Source organism: Panthera leo, chromosome D2 (genome assembly GCF_018350215.1).
Source record: "Panthera leo isolate Ple1 chromosome D2, P.leo_Ple1_pat1.1, whole genome shotgun sequence".
NCBI lineage: Eukaryota > Metazoa > Chordata > Mammalia > Carnivora > Felidae > Panthera > Panthera leo.
Window position 1 is genome coordinate 53,453,427 of NC_056689.1, and position 18,887 is coordinate 53,472,313.

At 42.4% G+C, this 18,887-nt stretch overlaps 1 protein-coding gene across 2 annotated transcripts; it reads left to right on the forward strand.

The window, feature by feature from the left end:
* Positions 1-7,891: 7,891 nt before the first annotated feature.
* Positions 7,892-18,050, forward strand: SLC35G1 (solute carrier family 35 member G1). Of its 2 annotated transcripts, none has more exons than XM_042908869.1 (3): positions 7,892-8,096; positions 12,808-12,988; positions 14,984-18,050. In XM_042908869.1, exons 1-3 carry the CDS (start codon positions 7,925-7,927, stop codon positions 15,720-15,722), a joined length of 1,092 nt encoding a protein of 363 aa, XP_042764803.1. In that variant the 5' UTR covers positions 7,892-7,924; the 3' UTR covers positions 15,723-18,050. The 2 variants fall into 2 exon arrangements, with proteins under 2 accessions (XP_042764803.1, XP_042764804.1); XM_042908870.1 differs by having other exon boundaries at positions 12,880-12,988.
* The last annotated feature ends 837 nt before the right edge of the window (positions 18,051-18,887 follow it).

The window sequence follows — 18,887 nt, forward strand, 5'->3', positions numbered from 1 at the left end:
AATAAAAATAGAGCAGACCCAGGATGCAGGGAAAATAGGAGAGTGCCCTGGATAGTCAAAGGATGCAGGAAAAAACTAAAATCAGGTCTGCATTGCTGGTGGGTACCTATTCACTTTGCAAATTGCCTGTGAGCTCTCACCCCACCCCATCCCTGAGGGCCCTAGCTAAGAACCCAGCTTTGGACAACAGAAGTGAGTTAGGAAGAGATCGAAGTTGTGGCCAGTGGAGCATGACTGTTCTCAAAGCTGATAAGGAAATAGGTTGTCTATTATCATTATCATCATCATTATCATTATTATTAAAATTGCTTTTCTTCATTCCATAACATTTTACTCCAAGAAAGTTTAGATGCTAGACAGACACCATAAGCCTAACACAAACCACACAGCTTCACTATGGTATGGAACATAGTCATGGGATGTTGCCACATTAACAGCCTCAAGGTCCAAGCCAGGATATAACATAAAAGGGATCGTGCCCTAATGAGATCCTCTCAGAAACCAGCAATCCTGGCAATTAAGACCTTTGGATGAGTAAAGTCATTGGGACAATGGACTTTGACTCCTGACAGTCCTGGGTTTTGAACCTACTTCTGCTCTTCCCTATCAGCATGCCTTTGGCAAGTTATCATCTCTGAGCCTCAATTTTCTTCTCTGTAAAATGGGGATAATAAAAGGCACAATTTCTTAAAGTACTTACTATCTGAAGTTCTACACGTATTACCTCATTTCATTCTCACAGCAGCTGGATACATTTTATTATCCCATTTTTAATAGATGTAGAAATGGAGGCTCACAGAGAGGCTAAGTCGCTAGTCTGAAGTCACACAACTGGTAACTGAAGCAGCCAGAAGGGTACCCCACCAGTGGACCCCAAGAGCCTTGGTATTAACCATTATGCTAAAAAACGCCTGGTAAAGTTCATCTAAGGATTAAATGACATGCGTTTAATAGCGGTTGGCATACTGATCATTTGATAAAGAGCAATTATTATAATAAGAGCTGGGTAGAATCCAAATTTGGGGTTAAAGTGGATTGTGTTGTACTTTTATCATCTAGGGCAAAGTCTTAAAGCACAGGCATCCTCACTCCCAAGAAATCTGTAAGCCAACAGCAAGTTCCCACAGGAGGATACAGGTTCCTCAGGGCTGTGGCAGGGGCCAGAAATCATTTTTACTGGAGCTACCTTTTGCACCGTGGGAACAGATGAGAGTAGGAAAGCAAGAAGCTGCAGGAGAAAGTCCCTACAGTGTCAAGGCCTGCGGGGCACTCCCTTGTCCAATGGTGACTGCTTGAGATCCAGTCGTGTGACTTCCAAGCTGAGGAAATGGAGATGGAGAGGGCCAAGCAGATGTGTCCAGACCTGCACAACTGCACTGAACCCAGTGTCCTGATTCCCAGGCCAAGGGGTCAAACTGGGAGGGACAGGAAGCTAGGCAAGATACACACCGATGAGGCATGGCTTCTGCATGCTAGGTAATGGTCGCATCCTCTTTTGTTTCTGCGTCATCCCTCACGCCATGCTAGAGAGGACTACAGCCTTGTCTGTTCGGTTCCCCGCTACCTTGCTAGGAACTGGAAGTGGTCCCGTGCAGGCACTCAAACATTAGTTGAATGAGTTACATGAAAAATGGCATTAAGAGAAACATAAATATATTAGGGAGTAGAATGGAAAATTTGCATACATGTCTAAGATGGGACAGGGGACTTTAAAGAAACTTCCTATTTCTGGGGCACCTGGGTGGCTCAGTCGGTTAATGGTCTGACTTCAGCTCAGGTCATGATCTCACAGTTCGTGGGTTCGAGCCCCATGTCTGGCTGTGTGCTGACAGCTCAGAGCCTGGAGCCTGCTGGATTCTGTGTCTCCCTCTCTCTCTGCCCCTCCCCCACTCACACTCTGACTCTCTTTCTCTCTCAAAAATAAATAAACATTAAAAAAAGGGGGGCACCTGGGTGATTCAGTCGGTTGGGCGTCTGACTTCAGCTCAGGTCATGATCTAATAACAGCTTGTGGGTTCGAGCCCCACATTGGGCTCTGTGCTGACAGCCCAGAGCCTGGAGCCTACTTCAGACTCTGTCTCTCCCTCTCTCTCTGCCCCTCACCTGCTCATGCTCTCTCTCTCCTTCAAAAATAAATGAACATTAAAAAATAAAAATAAGAAAAAAAGAAAAAAAGAAACTTCCCATTTCTCATGGGGGCTTTAAACTCTGTCTCCAGAAATTAAAGTTTATAGTTCCAGGTTCATACTTTTTTAGCTATTAGCGATACTTGGATGGAAAAATTTCAGAAGTACACAGCACACTATATCATGCTACCTCTTTTCCTCCTACTATGTATGGATTTTTTAAAAATTTTTTTAATGTTTATTTATTTTTGAGAGAGACAGAGACAGAATGCAAGTGGGTTAGGGGCAGAGAGAGAGGGAGACACAGAATCCAAAGCAGGCTCCAGGCTCTGAGCTGTCAGCACAGAGCCCAACGCGGAGCTTGAACTCACAAGCTGTGAGATCATGACCTGAGCCGAAGTCAGACGCTCAACCAACTGAGCCACCCAGACGCCCCATCCTACTATGGATTTTTTATTAATGTTTATTTATTTTTGAGAGAGAGGGAGAGAGAGTGTGAGCTGGGGAGGGACAGAAAGAGAGGGAGACACAGAATCCGAAGCAGGCTCCAGGCTCCAGGCACAGAGCCCAATGCAGGGCTCAAATCCAAGAAACGTGAGATCATTACCTGAGCCGAAGTTGGATGCCCAACTGAATGAGCCACCGAGGAGCCCCTGGAATTTTTAAAATATATTATCATCTCTCTATAATTATGAATCAAAACTGAAGAAAGGAGAACATGGCTAGTACAGGGGAAAGTATCTTGCACTCTTCAGTTTGTTTGCAGACCCAGGTTTACTTCAACTTTGGATCTACATTGTTGGTTTATTAGCTGTCTGTTGCACACCCTCAGAAAAGTTTTCCCCTGGCTTTTTTTTCTAAAACTTTTTTTTATTGTGGTAAAATATAAATAACATAAAATTTACCAGTTTAACTGGTTTTTTTCCCTAGAAAGAGAGAGCATGAGCAGGGAAGGGGCAGAGAGAGACAGAGAGAGAGAGAGAGAGAGAGAGGATCCCAAGCGGGCTCCAAACTGTCAGCACACAGCCCCATGTGAGGCTTAAACACACCAACTGCAAGATCATGACCTGAGCCAAGACCAAGAGTTGGATGCTTAACTGACTGGGCCACCCAGGCACCCCACCAATTTAACCATTTTTAAGTGCACAGTTCAGAGACACTAAGTGAGTTCACATTGCTGTACAACCATCACCACTATCCCCCCACAGAACTTTCATCCTCCCAGATACTCCCATTAAACACTAACACTCCTTTCCCTCCTCCTCTCAGCTCCTGATAACCACCATTCTATCTTCTGTCTCTATGCATTTGACTATTCTAGGTCCCTCCTATAAGTGGAATCATACAGTATTTGCCCTTTTAAGTTTCGCTTATCTCACTTAGTTAATGTTTTCAAGGTTCATCCAGGTGTCAGAATTTCTTTTTTTTTAATTTTTTTAATGTTTACTTATTTCTGAGACAGAAAGAGACAGAGCATGAGTGGGGGAGGGTCAGAGAGAGAGGGAGACACAGAATCCAAAGCAGGCTCCAGGCTCTAAGCTGTCAGCACAGAGCCCGATGTGGGGCTCGAACTCACAAACCGTGAGATCATGACCTGAGCCAAAGTCAGTTGCTCATCCGACTGAGCCACCCAGGCAACCCCAGAATTTCTTTTTAAGGCTGAATAATATTCCATTGTATACACCACATTTTGTTTCTCATCTATCTCTTGGTAGACATTTGGACTGTTTCCACCTTTTGGTTATTGTGAATAATGCTGCTATGAACATTGTTGTACAAATATCTGTTAGATTTCATACTTTCCAATTATTCTAGGTAAAATATAACCAGAAGTGGAATTACTACATCATGAGGTAAATTACTGGATCATGAGGTTGAATTCTTTTTTGAGGAACCGATCCTGGCATTTTTTTTCCTCTTCTATTTCCAGAATCAGTTTTTATCATCTATTCAAAAAGTTTCTTTTACCTCTCCAATACACTACTCTACATAAATGCTAAACTACCTCTCTTTTTTGCTTGTTCCCTCTTTCACTTATCAGGGTATTTAGAATTATGATCTTCTGTTCCACAGCACTGATTTCCCCCCAAACACAATTGCACCTCACTTCTTGGAACAAACTGCCATTTTCCAAATCATAAGATGCATTAGTGAAGAGTAAGAAATGAACTTTTTAGGAGGAATGGGGGGAGCAGTCTTTCAAATCAGTACCAAGATACCAGTCCGATAGGAATCAGGTAGCTATACCAGGAGAAGAGAGCTCCCGATTCACAAGTGTCTTGCATAGGAACATCCCTGCATATAAATGGAGGCAGAAATCAGGAGTCCACCCTCTCCCCTGCAGTAGCTGGAGGTCTCCATCTACACCCACCGGGATGATGAGGATCTTGCACTTTTCCTTGTCCATGGGACAACTAGAACATACCACTCTCCTACTTCCATGGGACAACTAGAACATACCACTCTCCTACTTGCAGCCTCCTTCTTCCTTCCTAACCCTGGAACTGTGGGAGTGCCACCCCACTGTGGTTACCTGGCATTATAGTGAAAGTCCCTGTTCTCACTAGAGGATTGAATTCCTTCAGAAGCAGAATTTCAATTGGAACACTGTATGATTTCGCCTACAGAAACAATGTTCCTTCATACTAAGTCCACAAATCTTGTCCATTCTAGCTGCCAGCTACCTCAAAAGCAATCCTTCCTCCTTGCCTCCTCTGCCTTGAAGGCAGAACCTCACTTAAACTAGTAATGGGCTTGGAGCTGGTCCCCTCATCCCCCAGTCAGGATTTCTGCCCCACCCTTCACACTGTAGGGGAACCCACCTCTCACCAGCTCTAAGTCATTGTCACCAGAGCCTAGAAATGCTCAAGGAAAAACTTAGCCATCCCATGCTTCTGTTGGGCAGAGCTGCAACTTGGAGCCATGTCTTCTGACTCTTAGTCTGGTCCATACTGTTCTTACCAGTTGATTTTATGTTTCCAGGGCTCTTGTTTGTTTAGCAAACAAGAAAAACGATGGTGAGATACCTTTCATACATCAATGCCAGCAGCAGAGGGGAAGGAGGGTAGAGGGAATAAAGTGCAAGACCCAAATCATCCTGGCACCCTTTAGTCACCCCAGTCTATACTGGTGTGGTATCCATTTTCTTCTCTTTCTCTTCTAGGTACTTCTTGCTCAAATCATCTGATTTTTTCTTCTTTAGACTTCCTAACCACTGTCTTCACTATTTGAAGAGGGAAACTAATAGGGTTGCTGGACATAATTCTACTGCAGAGGGGGGTGGGCAGAAGGAGATTTCCCCACACCAACAACAGTTCTTCAAACACCAGCTGGGTGTTCTATAATTCAACTCAATTCTGACACCATTTACCTGGAGATAGCCTCAGACCCCACAGCTTAAGGACTCAGTCCTACAAGGCTGTCCCTCACCCCTTCAGATGCCAATTGTAAGTCCAGGTTATCACCTGTGCGTCTGACCCACCAGCTATAGATTGGAGGTTCCCAAGACCCTCTCTTCGGGTTTGATGAATTTGCTAGAGCCACTCACAGAACTAAGAGAAGGGTTTTACTCACTAGATCACCAGTTTATTGTAAAAGGATCTAACTCAGGAATAGCCAGATGGAAGAGACCCACAAGGCAAGTAAGTTATGGGGAAAGAATGCAGGCCTTCTGTGAGCTCTCCAAGAGAGCCATTCTCCCCACATCTCCATGCTTTCACCAACAGTAAGCTCTCCAGACTCCATTCTTTGGAGGTTTTTATGGAGGATTCATTACATAGGCATGATTGATTAAATCATTGGCAGCTGGGGACCGAACTCAATCCCTGCCCTTCCCCCTCCCCATGGGTGGAGGGTGGGACTGAAAGTTCCAACCCTCTAATCACATGGTTAATTCACCTGGCAAAGAGCCCCCATCCTTAGGTGCTTCCAGAAAGTCACCTCATTAACATAAATTCAGTTGTGGCAGGAGGTTTGTTATGAATAACAAGATGCCCATTTCACCTTTATGGCCCTGAAGCCATTTTAGGAACTAAGGACAAAAGACCAAATATTATAACAAAAGCTGCTCTCATGGCTCTTATCACTCAGGAAATTCCAAGGGTTTTGACAGCTGTGAGCCAAGAACTATGGATGAAGAGCAAATAAATATCTGAATGACCAAATATATACTCCTTGTAAATCACAGTATTATAGGGATTCTTCAAACATTCTGCACATCTAAATCTTACAAATAAATGCAGTTGTGAAACTGCACCTGATTTCTAGATGTTTGGAGAAGCGTTTTGGTTCTCACTTCATTCATAATCATGATCTACCACCCTCACCACCCTTCCCTACACTTTCTCTCCACTAAAATACCACCACCACCACCAGCAACAAAATCAGTTTCATATATTTTTATAAGCAGCCTTAAATTCTTTTTAAGACAAGGCAAAGTTATATGCTAACCAAGTCAGAATTCAGGTGGCCATTTGTCCCAGTTTGTCTACGACAATCCCAGTTTCAGCCTATTGGCCTGCATAATTTCTGAAAAAGCTCCTTCTTTTACTCTAAAAAAGGCATTCCCAGTTTTAGAAGATCAATTATATGCTCACCTTACTTAAAAATACACCTGGATTTTCTAGTAAAGTGCTTTCCAGGTGACTGCTGTTGCACACCTCATTGGACTTCATTTGCACAACTCTGCAAAATAGGAAGGGAAATCTTTTATTTCTGTTAATTAAATGAAGTAACCAAGGTTTCAAGCTGTAGGTGGTGACTGTTTGAGGTCACATACTCAGGGATAGAATCAGAGCCAGAACCCAGGATTCCTGACTTCAAGTCCAGTGTTTTTCAGTTGTCAATCACTTCGTGCAAATATCTGAGTAAAGACAAACTTTACTCTCTTGGTTGGTAATTTGCTTGCACTTGGGCCTAGAATAGTTTAGACAGGTTCATCCTTGCCCAGACACTGTCCTTTCACATTTAAAGCAAGCAGAGATGAAAGAAGAATTACTTAAACATAAAGAGCCTATTAGTGAATCCGAGGGACCCTGGGGCCAGATGACATACATTGTTTACTTTACGGGGTGCAATTATGTCAGATTATTGTAATCTTATATCTAACCAAATTAGTATGTTTCAGTTAACAACAACAACAGAAAAAGAGGAAAAAAAAAAAAAGATCAATAATGAATGTCTACTGTTACAAAGAACATAAGGGTTCTGTCCCAGTCTTATAAATATATTTTCCCTGTGGTTATGTGCTACTCCTTTTTTTTTTTTTTTTTTTTTTAACCTAAAATTCTACCTTCCTTGGATAACTGGCAAGGAGACAAAGACAGGCACAGTGTTTGGCAAGGTCTCCAGGGTATTCCAGAGGGGCTGAATGCAGCGCCACGCCAATAAATAAATAAATATATACTCTCCTAACCTCCGATGACCCGCCCCCAAAGAAGGCCACAAGACCCTTGGGCGTCGCTCTCTCTGCAACGACAGAAAAGGGTCCACTGAGCCTGGGGAAGGATGACTCCAAGCTGCTGGCCAGTTTAGCTAGACTGCAGCAGAGGGGTGGACGCCTTTGGTCCAGCTGTGTGCACCGCTGCAGCCCAGAGAGGTGGCCGACCTCCCCCTGCGCAGGAGGCTCCAGGAACTGAAGGTAAGAGGGCAGCGGAGGACAAGCGCGGTCCCCAGCAAGGGGAGGAGGGCCCCGCGCGCATGCGCCCCGTCGCCGCCGCTGCCGGCCGGAAGAGCCGGGCAGCGGAGCCGCTACTCCCCGCGCTAGTCGCCGCGGCGCTGGGGAGACCGCTGGCCGCGCGATGCGGCCCGTGGACAGTGACGGGGCGGCGGAGGTGCCAGAGCCCGGGCTACCGCTGACGGACGACGCGCCGCAGGGCGCCAGTGAGGAGCCGGCGGCGGCAGCGGGGACGCCCGGCCCCTGCAGGTGCTGGGTGTGCGGCAACTCGCCGTGCGGATCGGGTGCGTCGCAGGGTGAGTGTGGGGTGCAGACCCGGCGCGGGTTTCGCCTCTGGGGTTGGGTGGAGGGGGTGCGGGTGCCAATGGGCTAGGGTCCCCGCAACTCTGGGCCGGGGGCGCAGCGAGGACCGCGCCCCCATCCCTACCTTGCCCAGAGCTCGGGGAAAACCCTCGAGCCCTCACCTGGGGGTCTGCAAAGCATAAGCCCTTTTCGTCCCCGCGGGCGCGAAGACTAGGAAAGTTTCTGATTGTGTTTGGAACCCTTTTGGGATTCTGAAACTGTTCCTGTAATTAAAGTGTTGCGGGCACTACCGCGGAGTCAGATTGCAGTTCCGTGAGCCCTGCTGGAGGTTGGGGGGTCAGTCAGAGAGGCCATCCCTTAGGCTGGTGAGGTTGGGGGGGGGCGGTCAGTAAGAGAGGCCATCCCTCAGGCGAGTGAGGCTGGGGGGTCAGTAAGAGAGGCCATCCCGCAGACAGGTGAGGTTGGGGGTGGAGAGCTAACCGTGAACACTGATCACAGTGGGAAGCCGTGTTCCCTGAAGAGGAAGTTGAAAAGCATAGAGTCTAGAAAATGTTTGCCTCAGAGTCTTAGAATCCTGGGAAGGTAGAGTTGAGTGGGACCACAGGTTCTTAAGCTTTTGGGGTTAGGAGGACTTTTTTGTTGTTGTAAATTTTTACAATATCTTTATTCATAACGACTCACTGAACTAAACCAAATGTCCATTGTTAATATAATGAGTATTTTGTAATATATTCTTTTTTTTGTTTTTAAAAATTTGAACCACTGTATTGTATACCTAAAATATAGGAGGACTTTCTTGGCAACTAATCCTAAACAAGGCAGAGGCACAATCTTATATACATTGTTAAGAGGTTCACAGACCTGTGTCCAAAGCCAGAGACCCTTTGTAAAAACACCTTGATCTTGTTCAACCTCTTCTTTCCACAAATGAGGGAAGTGAAGCCCTGGAAGGTGAGGGCTTGGCGGTGGGGGTTGCTTTGTTTTTCCCTAGATCTGGCCTGTGTGGGTGAGACATGGCACAAGTCCCTGCAGCACCAAAGTTAAGGATCCCAGCATGCCAGAGTCCCACGCTAGGCCTTTTCTACTGACCACAGTGCTACTTTAAGCACATTCCTCCTTAACTCCACCACCCACCTAGGTCATTTTCCTGGAAACAGAGGAAATAGGTAGATCTCCCTTGAAGACAAAGTTACACAGCCTGCACCATCTCATCCTCTGGGTGGCCTCCTCTAAGTGTGACCCTGATTTCTATGCCTCTTATCCCCACCCCATTCCCCCTTCTCCCTATTAGGAACTTTCCCCTAATTTAGAGAGATGAAACCCAGATGATTCTTGCTCCATTTTTGTCTTAAATGCTAACAGTGGTCAGACTTCTTTTTTTTTTAATTAAAAAAAATTTTTTTTTAAATAATTTTAGAGAGAGCATGCAGGGAAGAGAGGGGAGAGAGGCAGAGGGAGAAGGAGAGAGGGGAAGAAGCCCAAGCAGGCCCCATGCTCAGTGCAGAGCCACACACGGGGCTTGATCCCACGACCCTGGGATCATGACCTGAGCCGAAATCAAGAGCTGGATGCTCAACCGACTGAGCCACCCAGGCGCCCCCAAAATGATCAGACTTCTGATTATTTATGCATGGGCTGGTGCCTCCAGAGAAGGGGCTACTCCAAGCTGTGTAGACCAGATGTGTAGCTTGTAAAGAGGTGAATTTCTCACCTTATCAGTTATTATGGTTGAATGTCATTTTGGTGGAATGCTGAGTCAGTCCTTGTAAACTCTTAAATGTTTCTGCTGTTTGTAAACCAAAGAGGAATACTGTACACTCAGGCAGCACATGGCAAAATGATAAACATTATAAGCGACTGCACCTAAGAATCTTGTGGCGTCTTTTAACTTCAAAGAAAATTGCTAACAGTGAGACTTAGTAATAGTTATTGTAAGGTGACCAGATAATATTCTGAAAACAGGACTGCCATAGAAACACTTTAAACCACTGTACTGTTTGTTGTCATTGAACTTTGTGACAGTATCACTTTAACCGCTTGATCCAACTGGTTATCTCAAGAAAGCTCATTTTCAAGTTCAGGGTGAAACTGTTACCCATTTTTCTACATTCTTGGATAACCTTCACAGACAGCATACAGCTATCCTAAGATATCTATTTATTTTCTTGAGGGACAGTGTGGATCTTAGCCTGAAGCAAGAAACTGTCTTAGATGTGTGCCTCACATGCCCCTGGAGGGAGTTCTCTAGTGTAGCAGTGGTTCTCTAGCTGGCAGGGCTTTTACGGTCACAGAGATCCTGTAGCAGTGGGTCTGGGGTGGGGCTCGGGAACTGAAGTTTAAAAAATTACTCAGTTGATTCTGATTCCCAGCCAGGGTTGTGAATCACCACTTTAAAGGATAGAGAAACGGAGCAACTTTTCAGTTTTCTTCTAACTCAAGAAATTACACCGTGGCCACTTAATTTGAATTATTTAGCTATGCTTGTAGTGGAATATGATCATAGAAGCACAGTACATAAGCAAATGCATCTTTGGATGATGCTACTCTCTTGTTCATCTCCCTTGGCAGAATGGAAATTATTATTCAGTAAGAGAGGTCTGCATGAGTAGAACCAAGCCTCACCCTCATAAGAAATAATCAAGTTCAGCCAGGCCTTGTAACAACTGCCCTGTTGCAGTCAGCAATCATGGGTCATAGGGTGTTTATAGGCAAGAAAATATGTGAGTGTTTTAAGAGACAAGATAATCAGAACCAGGGGTATAAAATTGAGTTTTAAAAGAGTTAAAATTAAATAAATAAATAAAACAGTTAAAATATCATGTTAAGTTAAAATTTTTTGGAGAAAAATTTAAAAGTTTAGGTTGGGGAAGATCCTTGAAATACAGACCGGGGAGATGTTTTCTGTCCTTGATCTTCCTGTTCTGTTCTGTGTGAGGGTGTTGGTTCTATGCATGGGTTGGGTTTCTTTTAAGAAAAACTATTTTATTTGGACCTGAACCCTGAAATTTCAGAAGCTGAACACTGAGGCTGACCACAGCCAAGACATGTATTTTGTGGTGTTTAACTTGGAAGTCGTCTAAAGTTTCCTTCTCATGGGCTGAGTAAGTATGTGCAGTTTGTTTCTGTGGTATCTGAGGCACATAGGTGTTGAACAGAATGTGGAGGATTCTGGTACTTACAATACATAATCTGTGACACGATGACTGGTAGCTCCAAATGATTCTCTTCGACTGTGCACCTGGAACAGGAAGAGGTAAAGGCCTCTGATCACAATGGTATCTCTTACTACAAAGGTCAGGCTGCACAGTGCCCCTGGAAAGATTGTGCACCATCATACTTTGGTCCTGAGTCACAAAGTGTCTGTCACTTGTGGGCAAAGGTATCCAGCTAACATGAGGATATTGAAATGTATTACTGGGTGTTTGCATTTATCAGAGAAGGACATTTTTTAAAAACATTATTATGCAAAACTGTTCTCTAGCTAAGTAACACATTATAAATTCCTAGATTGGAATGATAATCCTAGTTTTACTAGAAATTGCAAGTACCGACACACCCTTCCATTTTGCTATGTTCTTAACCGATGAGGGCCAGTAGCATTTCCTTCATATTCTCTTCTTGTTTTGTATTAGTTTCAATAAAGAAAAAAATACTAGTACGTTCCTCAGTGTGTCACCTGTCTTTTAGGGAGTTCTCTGCTTACCCTGTCCCATTTTGCTCCCCTCTGAATGATGGGTTTGGGGTGAGTATGAGATTGAAAACAGATTTTAATCCTGTGTTCGGTAACTAAGACAGAAGTGGCTAAACAAAAGTTGAATGCTCAGTCACTAATGGATTGAATACTTGATGCCCTAGAGAAAGCAGAAGTTTCTTGGTTCAGATCAAGCCAAGAAGTTGGTATTAAATGGCAGTTGTAATTTTTTAAAAATTTTATTTTAAAGCACTTTGAGGTCAGAGGGGTAGACCTACCCTCTGTCCTCAAAGAGTTTATGCTCTAAATGGAAGAGAAGTTGTAAAACCATGAAAAGTAAAAGATTTGATTAATGGTTCAAAATAACAAAACAGCTTTCCCAGATTAGGCTGTTACCAGTGGTGTTAGACTGTGCATCTTTCTATGGAGTTCTCTCATATACTTTCATTTAGCAAATATTTAATCGGGGTCTTGCATGTGGCAGGCACAAACAAGACAGCTGAGGTCCCAGCCTGGAAGGGTTCACAGGCTACTGGGAGAAGTAAGATAATCAACAAGTAGCCATAGGACACAGCTGTAAACTGTTGTCTAGAAAAAAACCACTTTCTTCATAAAGCCAGGTTCACCAGTGAGATGATATAAAATATCACTTGGAAGCATTTTTCTCTAGCCATCTTGACAAGCGTTTCTTAAAGATTTCTCTCACTGTCTTGGCAAGCTTTTTTACTTCTTTTTGACTTACAAGTGAGTAATGATTCTTCAGTAAGCCAAAGGAAATCCATTTTATAGGGTAAAACTGCATTTAAAAATTATGGGTTTAAATTGTTGCCTACATCAGTGATTCCTCATTCTTGGTGGGGAAAATAGTTCAGGTCCAGAGAATGGATATGCTTAGGAGACAGTATTTGTAGCCTGTTAGCCATTAACACTGTTCCATTTTTCTCAATTCCTAAGTGAAAATATTAAAACATACACTTGGAAGCAAGGACTAACCAGAACTTAATCTTTTTCAGAAGCCAAGAAGAAAGCACGCTGTCCTGGACTTGGCTTGTTTTATACATTATTATCTGCCTTCCTTTTCTCAGTGGGCTCTTTATTTGTTAAAAAAGTGCAAGACGTCCATGCTGTAGAAATTAGTGCATTCCGATGTGTGTTCCAAATGCTAGTCGTTATCCCTTGCTTAATATACAGAAAGTAAGTATTTCTTACCTGCGAAGTGGAAGGTATTAACAAATGTATGTAAATCTTTTGACCTGCTTAAATTATTTATTCTACAGTGTCTGCTTTATCCCTCCCGTAGATTTACCAGTTACTACATTGTTTGTCTCTGGTTAATAAAAAGTCATAAGGACTCACCTACAAAAGATGCTCTCATAAGCACAAACCACATACTCAGGAAGGGGGGGGGGGTAGATTCAGTTATTCTCCACTCCTCATTTTGAGAACAAAGCTTTCCTTGTACAATTCCTCCATCTTGTACCACCCTCCCTTCTTTCCCTCTGCATAACTAGTATTTAGAAGAAAAAAGTAAATGAGAGGAAGTGGTGGTGTCTCCTAATATCAAGTTTCTTTCAGTAGAATGGACTGCTCTGTTACCAGGGCAGACAGAAGGTTAAAGTAATAATATCAGGGTCTTGCCCCTAGGGTGATGTGGGAAAGGGAAAAGGTAGTCTTGAACAAGACCTTTTAAAATACTTTCATGTTTATAGTGTCCTCATCTATGAACTGGAGGGAATGATAATCTTTGTCCTCTACCCTGCACCTTGGTGGCAAGGGCCAAATAAAATTAATTATAGATCAGAGCACTTGTGTAGAATCTAACAGTATATGAAAACTGTCTTTTTTCCCCATCCTTACTGTTCCCTCCCTACCCAACGTGTCTTCCCCTTCCATATGGAACACCCTCCCCACCCTTTCCCAGATTAAAATTATGCCTTCTACACATCCCTGTGTACTTAGAACCATTGGAGGATAGGCCAGTTTGGTTCCTGGTGGCTGTCTGGCTCTTTCTCTCTTTGGGCAAAAATGCTTAAACCCTAAACTAAAAGTTTCAGTCACTTGCCCCCAAATTCTCCTTGTATCTATAACATAGTACAGATTCATTTAGAATAGTTTCACCCCGTATCCTGAAGATCTGGTGAAAAATGGTGAAAAGCTACTAAGATTAATATTGTCAGAAATTCCTGTATAAGTGTGGGCAAGTCACAATATTTTAGGAAATGATGGTAAGAGTTCAGAAATTTTCAAGGGTGGCAACTGGTGCTAACACAATTATCTTCCTCATTTTGCAACAGAACAATTGGCAGGGGAAGGCACTAGAAGAATTTTTGAAATCCTTAGCACCAATCTGTTTTGACCTATTTTATGTTTCATTATCATGGAAGACTCTTAGCTTCTCAAAGTATGAGTCAAAGGTGACCACAGTTTCATTTCTAAATGAAATGTGGGTCCTCATGTCAGGCTTATAGGCTACCCTAAAGATGTTCAGTGCTGGCACAGGTCAGCAAGCTGCGCCTAGCCTGAAATGTACCCAGCATTCTGCTTGGTAAGTATTAATTAAAAAAAAAATTGAGTATCAGTTGTTATACTTATCCAAATGCTACTTGTTCTTTTTCAGTGTATCTTAACTCTTCTTGCAGAAAATAATGAAAAGTTGTCTGACATCCAGTGGCTAAATTACACTTTAGCATTGCCTCAGCTTTTGTAGAAAAACTCGTTAAGATTGGCAATGCATACTAGCCATGACCAAGTTTTCTTATATAGGGCAGCTTAATCTTGAAATTGTGTTTATCATAAAAATCATACATTGTCATTGTAGAAAATTTGGGGAAAATAAGGAAAAATCACCTAGGAGACCACCTATTAAGGTTTAACCATGATGAACATTCCTTTTGTCTTTTTTGTAAGCATGTATAGACATGGGAAAAGTTATATTTGTTGAATTTTAATTATACTATTTATGGAGTTCTCTTTTATTAATTTTGATTATACTGTGAACACTTACATGCTTTAGCTATACATAGAAACCATTTTTTTGAAGGCATATAACATTCAGTTGTGGGCCTTAAAATTCACTTACTATTTCCTTATTTTTTGCCAGTTAGGACTGTAAAAATAACATCTAATTAAGAACTGCAATTTAAAAAAACCACCTTGGTTTAATGTGCGTTCTTTCATTTGAATTTACAGAAGCGGGTTCATAGGCCCCAAAGGTCAACGCATTTTCCTCCTCCTCAGAGGAGTCCTGGGCTCCACCGCCATGATCCTTTTGTACTACGCTTTCCAGGCGACGTCCCTGGCCGACGCCACCGTCATCACGTTTAGTTCGCCAGTGTTCACGTCCATATTTGCTTGGATATTTCTCAAGGAGAAGTACAGCCCCTGGGATGCCCTCTTCACCGCCTTCACGATCACCGGCGTGATCCTCATCGTGAGGCCCCCGTTTCTGTTCGGAGCCAGCGCTGCGGGCACGGACGAGAGCTACTCCGTTCACCTGAAGGGCACGTTCGCAGCAGTGGCGCACGCTGTCTTTGCCGCCGTGACCATGGTCATCATCAGAAAGATGGGGAAGTCCGTGGACTACTTTCTGAGCATTTGGTATTATGTCGTACTCGGCCTCCTAGAGAGCGTCATCGTCCTCTTCATCATAGGGGAGTGGAGTCTGCCATACTGCGGGTTGGACAGGCTGTTTCTCATCCTCATCGGCCTGTTTGGTTTGGGGGGTCAGGTGTTTCTCACGAAAGCCCTCCAAATAGAAAAAGCAGGCCCAGTGGCAATAATGAGGACGATGGATGTGGTCTTTGCTTTCATCTTCCAGATTATTTTCTTTAACGATATGCCCACGTGGTGGACGGTGGGCGGGGCCCTGTGCGTTGTAGCCAGTAGTACCGGCGCGGCCATTCGGAAATGGTGCCAGAGCTCCAAATGAGGCTGTGGCAGAAGTGCGTTCTTGGTTTCTCTGGGTACCATCCCTCAGTGCGGACACACCGCGCACGCACACGCCTGGAAAGCCTGCATTTCCTTCACTGATTATATTTAATAAATTTCATAATTAAAGTACCATTTTTGAATATGCTATGTCTTTAATTAGCTAAGAGTTAGCCAGTGTGGTCTAGCAATTACTTTTTTCTCAATTATGTTTTGGTTTTGGTTTGGTTTCTTACTTGCTGTTGTTGGGGTGGTGATGGTAGGAGATCAGGTCTTTAGTTGAAGAAAAACTGCAAAATGTTTTATGACTCTGGTATAAATGTAATTTTTTAAAGTGTATTTTTGGTACTGAGGGGATATAGGTGGGGAGGAAACTTTAGATGTTCTTTTAGCAGTGTAAAAGCTAAGAAACTTATTGATAATAATGCTGCTATGATTAGATTATGTCGGTAATTCGTTTGAAACCTAATTCCATTTAGGAGGCCAAAGCTGAAACTTGGAAAAGGTGCCTACTTAATGGTGTTAATAATACAAATGAATTAGCCTTATTTCCAAGGCTTTTATACATGGTTATTCTTTTAACACACATGAGTGCCTTTTCATTTTGATGCCAGAATTTTTATATGTAAAGTTTAAAAAGTTTTTAATCACCAGGTTTGGCTAGAAGTTTTCTGTTTTGGTGGCATTCACAACTGTAGCTATCATTCTGTAATTTTAATTGTCCTCTGGTTTTGGTTTTTTTTGTGTGTGTGTGAAACTGCACTACGTTTTTCTTAACTTTCTGAGATTTCAGGTCTTTAAGCTGCAAGAGAGAAATCTTGGCAAAACCAGTGTGCACATTTCCATCCTGAAGTATTTCCCCCTCACTAGAAATGTGATTTTCTATAAATTCTTTTTGAATTTATAGTGTGATGCCAAATACAATTTTCTCAGGATTTTATTAGGTTGAACCATATGAAATTGCCAAGATTTTACCTTTTTAACTTACAAAAACCAGAGTTCATTATGGTTCATCCTAACAGATACCTCCCTTACCCTCTCTACACCAAATATTTAGAGGACTTTGGCATATATTTTTTTAAAACAACTTTTTAAAATGCAGTAATCTTATTAAACTTATTTTTATAGTCTTTTCCCCTTATGGAATTATATGTAATAATGCTTCATGTTATATGTTAAATGTAAAGACCTGTGAATCCATGGTTGATTGACTTCTGTAGTGTCTTGAATAATAAAAAAAAAAAAATCACTGTTAAATTTTAGTATATCAGTATGGTATTAAATACCAATGCTGCCCCATGATACTAACATCATGAATTCAAACATTTTATATCTGGAACTTCATCAGCCAATACTCTGCAGTTAAAGAGAGAATGTAATATTTAGGAAAGCTTGGAAGGTTAATTGGAAAGTAGAGAGTACATGGGAATGATTATCATAATGAATCCTTTATTGGTGAGGCTATAATGGTCTCCAACTCTTACTGTCCAACCTAGCATCTGTTACTATCTTAAGCCTGCATATCTGAAAGATTATAGGCTCTTTCTCTCCCCTTCATCACAATTCTTCCAAAGAAAGAAAGAACTTGGCTTCTGAGGTTTATGCCTTGGTGAGAAAGGATCTTTTCCAATAGTTCCAAGAGGGAATTTTTGGCTTGCTGATCTTCCTAAATGCTTTCCACCTGACAAATCTTAAATGAAGTCTACTTTGGGGAGTCATACTATCATTATAACTTTAGCCTCATCCACAGTGTTGGAATTTAGAGTTGCAGGAGCATTATCTTGCAAATAGATAGTTACAGAATCAGCATTTTAGAGCTCAAAGGTTAGAAATCCTCTTGTAGGAGGAGCCATGCTGCACAGATAGGAATACTGGGGAGGAGGATCTGCCCGAGATGGGTTCCCATGGCCTTCTCCCTTATTTCCATGATAAAGTATAGAAAGTAAACCACTGCTTGAGTTACCTAAGGTAAATTAACTCAGGGAACCCTCTCTTGGTTCTTTACCTTGCACAATAAAACAACTTATGGGACTTTGAGAGTTAAATCCCTTTCAGCCTGTACACTAGAGATGTGTTTTATTTCAGAAGTGTGGTTTAAGTACTTGAATGTCACAATATATGGCCAAGGTTGGAGAAAATGTTTCTTCTCTCAACTTTTACAGGGTGTCATTCTTAAACACTTTTATAATGTCTGAGGTATATACAAGGATATGTATGTATTGTAACAATTATAGGTGTGTATATTTTGCAAAGACTGTAGTTTCCATATCCTGAAAATATTTTCATATATTGTTTTTATTTTATAAGTACTAATAAAGTTAATATGAAAGAAGGCTATATTTTGGTTTTTATGGTTATAGCAAATGTGCTCGCTAATCTAACATTTCCTTTTTCATCCATGTGCTTCAAAATTCATTTTATAAAGGATATTGACCCTGGTCATTCAGCTGTGATATAATCACAAGTTTCAAACTGTTTGTTTGTCCCTCTGATACTGTCACATCAAATCTAGTATCTCTAAAATAAAGGTCCTAATCTTCTGTTCCAGGGAGGCCTTCATTGTTCTAGACCCAGAGCTTGGAGCAGCTTCAAATTCCATACTTTTTGTTCCCATAGCTAATCTGTTACCAAGTCCTGGAGTGTCTGTCTAATTGTCTTGTGGATCCACTCTTTTGTCACCATTTCCACTGCTACCATTTTAGTCCAACATCAATAATCTCAAGCTGAATTAACAACAGTATCCTAATGAGTTACCCACTTCTTGACTCTCTTCCACCCAGATCCTTGTCTCACTGCCAGACTGTGACCTTCCTAAAGCTCTGCTTTCATTGTTACTTTGGTTCTCATAAAACCACAATGATGCTGTATTGCATACCACATCTCTTTCAAATTACTTGGCCCTATTCCCACTTTTCTAACCTGATTCTGCGTGTCCCAACGTGAGTTGATACTCTGATCCATATCCCCATCAACTCCCACATTTGCCAAGGGATTCCTTCCTGTGTCTCCCCTGCTTCCTTTGCCTTCTCTTCTTTGTCCTCTAAACCCTCTTAGCCTCCAACAGTTCAGCTTGAGCTTTTGTTTCTTCCACTGCCTCCAGCTTCTCCCGCCCACACTAGCCCACTTTGAAAGAGTGGATAAAGCACTGGAATAAGAGTGTGGCCAT